This window comes from Etheostoma cragini, chromosome 21 (assembly GCF_013103735.1).
Source record: "Etheostoma cragini isolate CJK2018 chromosome 21, CSU_Ecrag_1.0, whole genome shotgun sequence".
Classification (NCBI taxonomy): domain Eukaryota; kingdom Metazoa; phylum Chordata; class Actinopteri; order Perciformes; family Percidae; genus Etheostoma; species Etheostoma cragini.
This window is the reverse complement of record NC_048427.1, coordinates 5,807,485-5,816,404: the sequence shown is the minus strand read 5'-3', so window position 1 is coordinate 5,816,404 and position 8,920 is coordinate 5,807,485. Positions and strand designations below refer to the sequence as shown.

The following is an 8,920-nucleotide window of genomic DNA, read 5'->3' as shown; positions in this document are numbered from 1 at the left end:
CACACACACACACACACACACACACACACACAAGTCTTGCCCTACTAAGACAAGGAGGAGGGAGAGAATATTCTGCCATGATGGTGTCATTTCTCTCCATTACCAATGTGTGAGCCAAACACTCAAACACACACACATACACACACACACTCATACTCTGTTGGGAGTTGCCTTCATGGGGGATAAGGCCCTATCTAGGGCACAGAGATGGAGTTCACATCTTATTCGTTACTTGTCTAGCGCTCACGCAGATGTACACACAAATGCACACACCTGGAATCTCACATGTCAGAAGTGAATACTAAAAGACTGAATGGAGTGAAGACATTCAAAATATCAGAGAAGACACCAACACTAGGCCAAGGCAAAAGAAGATTCCTCAAGTGTGCTGTAAGGACTGAGGGAACTGCTGTTTGACCCCCTCCCTCACTGGAGCTCTATTGTAGGAACCTCAACTACCAAGAAAGCTGGGTGCACCTGAGACACATAGCCAGTGTTTTACAAAGTGCCCTACAGTTGTCACCATGAGCTGTAGGCTAGAAGGAACACCCCAGCTCTAGCCTCTATTGCTTCCAGTGTGTGTGTGTGAGTAAGAGCGAGTGTGTGTATGAGTGTGATGGCTGTGTGTGTTTGGGCGGCAGCCCCCCTGGTCTTCCTGGGGCTGTGCCTGTGCAGCGTGGGGGGCCAGGCGCAAGGGGAGGTCCTTGAGTTCGGAGGTGTGTCCAGCCAGTGGGGGCGGTTCCCAGTGTGGAACGCCTGCTGCGAGAGTGTGCTAAGCTTCAGCCTGCGGACTCACAGCCAGGAGGGCCTCCTGCTCTACCTAGATGATGAGGGCTTCTGCGACTTCATGGAGCTGCTGCTTCTCCATGGCCACCTCCGCCTGCGCTTCTCCATCTTCTGTGCTGAGCCTGCAGAGTTGCAATCAGGTGTGGCGGTGAGCGATGGGCACTGGCACGCAGTGCGTGTCAAGCGGGACTGGAGGAACACCTCGTTGGAGGTGGATGGACGATTGGAGGGATGGGCGGAAGTGAAGAGCAAGAGAAGAGACATGACAGTATTCAGCCACACTTACATGGGCGGGGTGACGCCAGAGCTCCACTCCTCGCCACTTCGCCTCACATCCCCTTCGGTACGGGAGCACCCTGCCTTTCGTGGCTGGATCACGGCGGTGAGTGTCAATGGCTCACTGGCGACGTTGGAAAGCTCAGAAGGTGTCACAGTAACAGCTGGCTGTGGGCCAGATCACCAGTGCCAAAACGGAGGGGTGTGCAGCGTGGTCAACGACCAGGCCATCTGTGATTGCTCCAACACCGGTTACCAAGGCAACGACTGCAGCGAAGGTAAGGCCCAGAACCATGCTGACCCATCATATACATCTCATCCTTTATATACACACACATACACTTGAATACACACATGAACAGTTACGTTTGTGGATCCATATCTCCAAATTACATCCAACTCCAGACACCAGGTCCTTCTGTGTAGACATCTATTTTTCATTCACACCTTCACAGCTGCCTTCTATTGGCACAAATGGACCAGCAGCCTTTACAAACAGTGCAAGACATGCATACTGATTATGTTAGATATTGATTTTTTATTGCTGCCAATGACTCTCAATTTAGTATGTACCTCCAGAACTCAGTGTTAAGCCTCCTCACAAGAAGTGGAGTCAGTTTAGTGAAGCTAGAGCTGAGAGTTGAGAACAGCTGTTCTGAGCTGCAGTCAGACCGTCGAGCTTGAGAGTCTGGAGAGCTGAGACAAATTCCTGAAATTCACTGGAAACAGTTACTTGGCTAAGCCTTGATGGGCTCAGTTGGTGTGTTTGGCAAAACACATAACCACATAGATCCAGTATGGATGTGTTGTTGGCTCGTGTTGAGAGACTTTAATTGGAACTAGGCTAAGAGGCTGGAAATCAGTGGTTGTTATGTACATGGCTGACACCTGGCTGCCTGTGTTAATGGACTTGCATTGATTATAGATGGCCTTCACAGGTGCAAAACATAGGTTGTTGAAATGAAGTGCGTACAATATATTGCCTGCCATTAATGTTAAACAGCTCGCCGCCTGTTAAGGTGCTCTGTTTGTGTGTTGTGTGAGCGTTGCATGTGTTGTTCTGCATTATAAAAGAGGAAATAGTGTCCTGTCAGTAGTACTTTATAAATATGAAGAACTGTAACAATAAACAGCCCTAAGAATAAAACGTTTATGTGGAAGAGGCAAAAGAAAAATGCTGTTTCACAAATGATTTAATGTCTCAACTCTTCAAGAATACCCTCCGTTAATAATGTCAAACAAGCCCTTGGTCAATACAAGTGCCAATATACAGGGCACTCTAAGGATGGCCGTTACAAAAATGAAACAGCTGCTTAATGAACTCAGCTACTTTGTTATGGCTAGTACTGCAAATGCTTTCATTTCCCACTGCTTAGTTGTGTGTGTCATCAGATTTGCTTCAGTTCATTCAAGAGCAAATCTGCATCCTTAATCAATAGCGCTCTCTACTCCTGTATTGGTTTTCTTCTTTTTGATGCCAAAGATACCTTTCAGCTTTGCCTCAGCCATTGATATTTTGATGACCAATGCATCTGCCCAAAAATGGCAGAGCGGCCTTGCCGTGCCACAATTTGTCACCTAGCTGACACTTCACCCAGCACCGCTGTCAGCATCATCCTTTTAGCCACCCACCAAATCACACCCTAGCATTTAGTGGGCAGTGGGATGGCCTGGGTTACCATGGAAACAGGACTAATATGGAGACCTCATGCCAGGAGTGTTTCTCCGTCCTTGCTCTTCCATCCGTCTTTCCTCCCTACCTCCATTCCTCAGCTGCTTGCTGCCCACAGCTGCCTCAGCTCGCAGTAACTTCAGGCATCAAGTCTGCCACACAAATCTAGTGTATTTACATGTTTGTGATGGTGAGTGAGTGTGTATCTGTGTTTGTATGTTTATGTATGACAGGCATACTTAGGGTGATAATGACTGTCTGGACCACTGGTCTTAATTCTTCAAGCAGATGAGGAAGGTTACTGGTGCGTTATACTAACTACTACCAGAATGAGTTGTCGATTGACAGATAAATAGTTAATTATTTAAGTAGAGTTGCAATGATTAGTCAATTAATCGATAAGCTAGAAAATTAGAATTGATATTTTTTTAAGCAAAAATCCCAAACATATGCTGGTGTGAATTTGATGCTTTGGGCATTTTACAGTAAGTTATTGAAGTTTTAATAATTTCTTTTATAAGTTATCAATTGATAAATCTAAATCATTGACAGATTCAATGATAATTAAAACAATCATTACTTGCATTACCAGTGCTCGCTTCTGAATGAGGGGTGGAGTCTATATATTCACAAAGTGACAAGTGAAGCTATGATCTGCTCTCTGCAGAAACTTAGTGCGGTGCTGAAAATTATGTGTCATCCAAGCCAGTCTAATCCAGTCTGCTGTTTTTTGCTGCTGGTTAGGGCAAACTGGGAGACACCGACCGCACTAACACACAGAAATTACCTGTTCAAACACATGTAACACAAACATGGAGAACCACATTCACACAGTGTGCAGGCTCCAGCACCACCATTAGTCACAACACCACTGAGGTACCTAACAGCAGTGTAGCTCTACTGGCTAAATGGGAGGTGCAGACATTTTACATAAAGGCTCTCACTAGAAACACTACCTGCATTGGACTGGCACTTTCTCACACAATAAGAAGCTACTTAAATCTTTTTTAAGGGTTTAACTGTTTTATATTTCTAGTGATGAACTCACATTTTAAATGTGAGGTATGCCAAGTGTTTCTATGTAGATGAAGTGCAAAAAAATTGTTTTCACTTGGTAATAATGGCCGGTGTTAGTAATAGTAGTCTCATCAAATGGTTCAAGGTAGGAGCTCCGCTTAGATGGATGTACATGGGGTGGGTGGTACTGTATGTGGTTGTAGTACTTTGCTGTCATATGAAATCATATAGCATTACCAGAGTACTTTCAGCTTTTATTCTGCATTGGCTTCTGAGATTCACATTTCAAAGTTTACTGTAGGTGGAAATTGCGGCAGGGTTGGTTAGTTGATTGTGGAAATTGAGAGTAGCTTAATGGCTGGTTTTCAAAGGTTACTTCATGTCTTTTTTCTGTTACTCACTGGTGGTGATATTAGCGTAATTCATGGACATTAGTTCAGGAAAGTGTTTCAGGGAACAGAGCTATTCCAGTAAACTAGCAGCAGCAAATGGGGTTAGTTAATAAAATCATGAACCATGCACAACAGAATGCAACAACATCTTAAGAGTATTCCCTATGCCTGGTTCTTATCTCATACTAACTTATAGCATGTCAAAAGAAATCTTTCTTAAGGTGCACTAAGGCGCTCTAGAGATTTTTAAAGGTTGTATAGAGAAAGTGGATTGGATATAAAAGCTCATGTCAAATGAAAAGTGAATGAAGAACAAAATATTATGTTTTTGGCATCTAAGGTTCTGTGATTGAATTGATAGTATATGGTGGAACTGTAGCTGTCTCCTTAAAAATCGGGATAATGTATGAATGAATCCATGAGTCACGCAGAGTTGGTATGAAGGTTTATCTCTTATATAGTACCTTAAAATTATTTTATTTTGAGCCTGGCAACCTCACTGAAGCTGCACAATAAAGCTGAGATGAAATTATAACCCTCTGAAAATTAGAAAAGAAGTCTGTTATGAATTTTTAATAGAGAATGAGTATGCTTTCCTACAGGAAAAAATTGATCCTTAGGACCCCGTTTGAAGCCAGCAATAAGTAATTTGACTGTGGCAGTGCTAGTTACCGTACAGTTTACAATTACACAATATCTTCAAGGCTCCCTAATGATCCACTTCTATCCACACTCATATTTTTGCAGATTTCCGACAGGCTTGGGAACATTTGGAAAGTAAAATAATATTATGATATACTGTGAGCTTTTTTTCTCGCCTGAAAGACACCGTATTACATCTTTCAAATCAGGAGGAAAAGGTTGTTCCAAAGCACAACAATATGTCAGTTTTGGAGAAAAAAAATGAGAATTTGACATATAGTGAATAGAGTCTGGGCATGGCTTTGCATAAATGTAATTACTGTCTAAGCCATTCTGCCCTCCAGTGAAGGCAGAGTGAACCTGGCTTGTTAGGCCTGGCTTGGCTTGCATTGTCCTTGAGGGCAAATTGCTGTTAGCATGCTAATGGCTCCACCTGTTTCTGCCATGCTACTAGCACAAGGGCAGAGGCAGAAACTTACACACATATGCACACACACACACACACATACACACACACACACACACACACACACACACACACACACACACAAAGTCCCAGTATTGAACCATGCATGCTCCTCGCCTTCCTGCACTGCTAATCCATCCCTACATATTTTGTATTTTCCTGCTATTTCACGTCATTATTACTGGCATATTCAATGTTAGTGTATGTGTGCCTGTATGTGTGGAAGACAGAGAGAGTAAGGGAGAGGTTGTGAGCCTGTGTGTGTGTGTGTGTTGCGCTTGTGTGTGTGTGTGTGTGTGCGTGTGCGTGTGCGTGTGTGTGTGTGTGTGTGTGTGCGTGTGCGTGCGTGCATGCGTGCGTGCTGCATGCTATCTGTTGGGGGTTTCTGGAGAGAGGAAGCGTCTGCAAGGTAAGTTCTGGGGTAAACGGCTCCTGAATCCAAACATACAGGTAGGAAAGTATATTTTCACCCCTTCTACATCTACAAGTGTGGGTGGGTATGAGTGTGTGCTCTTATGTAAGTGTTATTGTACACGTGGAATCAGACAAACCTCAGTTTTGGCTACCAGCATGGTATCCATTGTGACGTTTGCGTGGACTTTGCATGTATATTACCACGGCAACCCTGGACAGGTGTGCATGTACAGTAAGTAGCCATGGTAACCCAAGGGCTTAGCATGCATGTTAATGAATGTCTGTCTCTCTCTTTCCTCGCCCGGCCGTGACACCTTTCCAGAGCACATCTACACTCCAGGTAGGTTGCACTCCTATCTATCTGTCTTTCTCTCAGTTCTATGTCTGTCTATATTTAAGTTTCTCTTCCTGCTCTTTATTCAAACATCTCTTTGCTTCTCTATCTGACTCCCTCTTTTCCATGTTCTTAAATGTATTCTTAAATACACATTTATTTAGCTCCATAACCATTTTATGTTCACCATTCCACTCTACTCTCTCCCATTATATATTTTTCATGTCAGTCCTTTACATTCTTCTTTCTGGCCTTCGTGTTCTCATTACATCTTCTATTGTGGAAATACAGGTCAAGGTAGCCAGCGTAAATGTATGTTGGTCTGTGTGGGTGTGTAGGGGTTGGATGCTGACATCTGGTAAGTTCCACATCCCATGTGTAATCATCTGAAGTAACTCCTGCCTCAAGGTTACAGAGACATAATGTAGGCACACACTAGTACTGTACTGTATACGAGCGGCTGTGTGCATACGTCGTCTATGTGCGTACCTGTTTGTGCGTAGGAATGCAGCCTAGGATGAGTAAGTGTCTTCAAAGCAAGTTAGAAGACTTGTACACACACATACACACACACTTTTACAAAGAAAACGTTAGCCTTCACCAGCATGTCGGACTCCTGTATCACAAAAACACATATATTCACACACACACACACACACACACACACACACACACACACACACACACACACACTTCAAGCCCCATGATCCTTTGCTGTGCTGACTGTGCTCTTGTCTTCCTTTAAGGTCTGGCACACCTGATGATTGGCGACCAAGGTATGGCCTCCTCTTACCTCACTTCCTGTTGTCCTCTGCTATACCATCACCCCCTACCTCCTCACCCCCCCACTCACCACTCCCTGTATCCCTCCCTCACTTCACCATCACCACCTGGCGCAGGAGGAAGTTGTCTCTCTCTAGGCACTGAAGTAAGGTCAGTTTTTGTTCTGTAACTGAGATTTCTTTGTTTAAAATGGTCCCATTTAGTCTTATCAACAATATCAATTTTAATTTAAACCAAAATGATGACTTTTACATTGGAACAATTACATAACAACTGAAATATGGCCTTACATTTTTTTGGTTTGATTTATAAAGAGAGTGATGAGCCTGAGAGCAACTTCTGCCGAGACATATACTGTAATCATGGCTGCTGATGTGGGAGGGTGTAATGGGAGAGTTTAGACGGCTGCGGGTTGATGGGCTTGGCTTGGTTAGACTTGGCAGCGCACCAGGTCATGGAAATGGAGCTAAGGGCCAACTGATCGACTGACTCCATGGATGGTTTGAATTGGTCTTTACTCTTCCACCTCATTTCATTTTCTATCATCTGTATGTAAGAGTTAGATTAAGAGGATGGGAACGTTTAGTGTGTGTGCATGCATGATGTATGCATATGTGTGCATGAGTGGTTTTACTTTGTCGTTTGAGTCAATAACTGTGGAAGTTTTCTTAAGAACACTCCACATTCATCCATGGCTTTTTATCGTCTTAAATGCATTTTTCACTCTGCCGTCACTGATCCTCACATGGGCCCTTATACATTGGCGAGCACATGTGATTCTGCAAAGCTTTTTATACCTCAGTTCTCCAGTGTTTTTTTATCATACCCCTCGAACAAGTGCCACTATTCTGCCTTTTGAAAATTGTTCACTGATGAACAAAACTCACAATGCCACCTCTCTCTTCTTGCCCTCTTTCTTCTTTTTCCTTCTTCTGTTTCTTCTTTCTAAATGTTTGGGACACCACCCTCTGTGAATTTAGGAAAACTCAGAGGTACCCCCCTCACCCCCCCTGAATTTTTCATGTGTATGCCTAATGGGCTGTTCTGGGTGGTGTTGTAGTTGAATGTATTAACAGGCTCTTATATGTATGGTAATGCAGACCTTTAGAGCCGTTCGGTTTTAAGTTCTCATTTTTGGTTGCCATTATATTGGAATGTTTCATTTTTGGTAAGGTAAGCTGTTGATGCATGTGTGTGTGAGTGTGCTCATAATAAGCGTGCATGCATGCGTGCAAATGATTTGTAGCTCCGGCATACAGTGCTTTTGAAAATCTGAAGGTAGGTGCTGCTGGATCGTTCAGCTCTGCATGACGCTGATGAATACACTGATTGACCGACATAAAGACAGGCCTGACTGTGACAGGCTGATCTGTCTCTATTGTGCTCTTTGATTGGATGAGAGAGGACATGATGGCGGCTGTCTCCCATTGTGACAGGCCGCCATGTATTTACTGAAATGTGCTATTTGATCAAATATTCGTCCAAGCTGGTGGATAAAAAATATCTTGAAAAGAGCACAAATTACTTCTTCGTCCATCTATCACAGTGAGCCATCTCTATTCTCACAAGTATATTTCTATCTGGGCATTTTTGTCATGTTTGGATTGCTAAGTAAGCTTCTTGTACTGGAGTTTTGGCCTTAAAATGTCTGGGATGAATCATCCAGGTGACAGTGAAAATGTAATATTTCATCTGGCTTATGCTTAGCATTTTAAATCACCTACTTAAAGCCTGAGATGTCATAACATATGTTTCTAGCATTATAACACACTGTATTCTGTGTAGTTGTGTATAGTGGATGCCCTCACTGTTACGGATGTTTGGATTGTGATAGTCTGAATGTAGAACTGTTGCTGATTTATTTTATTTATTATTATTTTTAAACCTTTGAAGTCTCTTTCAGAAACTGTACACATCAAAAAGCTGTGTCAAAAACCTATGTGTGTTTGTGCAAGTGTGTTTATGGTCTGCATACTGAGTAAAGGCTGTCAAATGGTGCAGACAACTCCTAGCTTAGGTTAGCTCAGCATACAGAGGTTTTTTTGAGGAGCCTGCAAAGCTGAAATTAGTTTCTTTGACTGTGAGTGTGTGCGTGCGTGTGTGTGTGTGTGTGTGTGTGTGTGTGTGTGTGTGTGTGT

The 8,920-nt window shown here is 43.3% G+C and overlaps 1 protein-coding gene and 1 long non-coding RNA gene across 28 annotated transcripts in view; one reads left to right on the top strand and one right to left on the bottom strand.

Moving 5' to 3' along the window:
- Window positions 1–137, bottom strand: part of LOC117936981 — a 5,407-nt gene extending 5,270 nt beyond the window's left edge. Inside the window, exon 1 of the long non-coding RNA XR_004655071.1 lies at window positions 18–137. This is a non-coding gene — a long non-coding RNA (uncharacterized LOC117936981). The remainder of the gene's footprint in view (window positions 1–17) is intronic.
- nrxn1a (neurexin 1a) overlaps window positions 7–8,920 on the top strand; it is a 55,741-nt gene continuing 46,827 nt past the window's right edge. For 13 of the 27 annotated variants that reach the window (XM_034860550.1, XM_034860540.1, XM_034860529.1 and 10 more), the window contains exons 1-4: window positions 7–1,340; window positions 5,988–6,005; window positions 6,746–6,775; window positions 7,763–7,774. In XM_034860550.1, the coding sequence (XP_034716441.1) occupies window positions 608–1,340; window positions 5,988–6,005; window positions 6,746–6,775; window positions 7,763–7,774 (793 nt within the window). In that variant the 5' untranslated portion in view covers window positions 7–607. The remainder of the gene's footprint in view (window positions 1,341–5,987; window positions 6,006–6,745; window positions 6,776–7,762; window positions 7,775–8,920) is intronic. The other 14 variants (XM_034860552.1, XM_034860555.1, XM_034860554.1 and 11 more) reach the window with 6 other exon arrangements.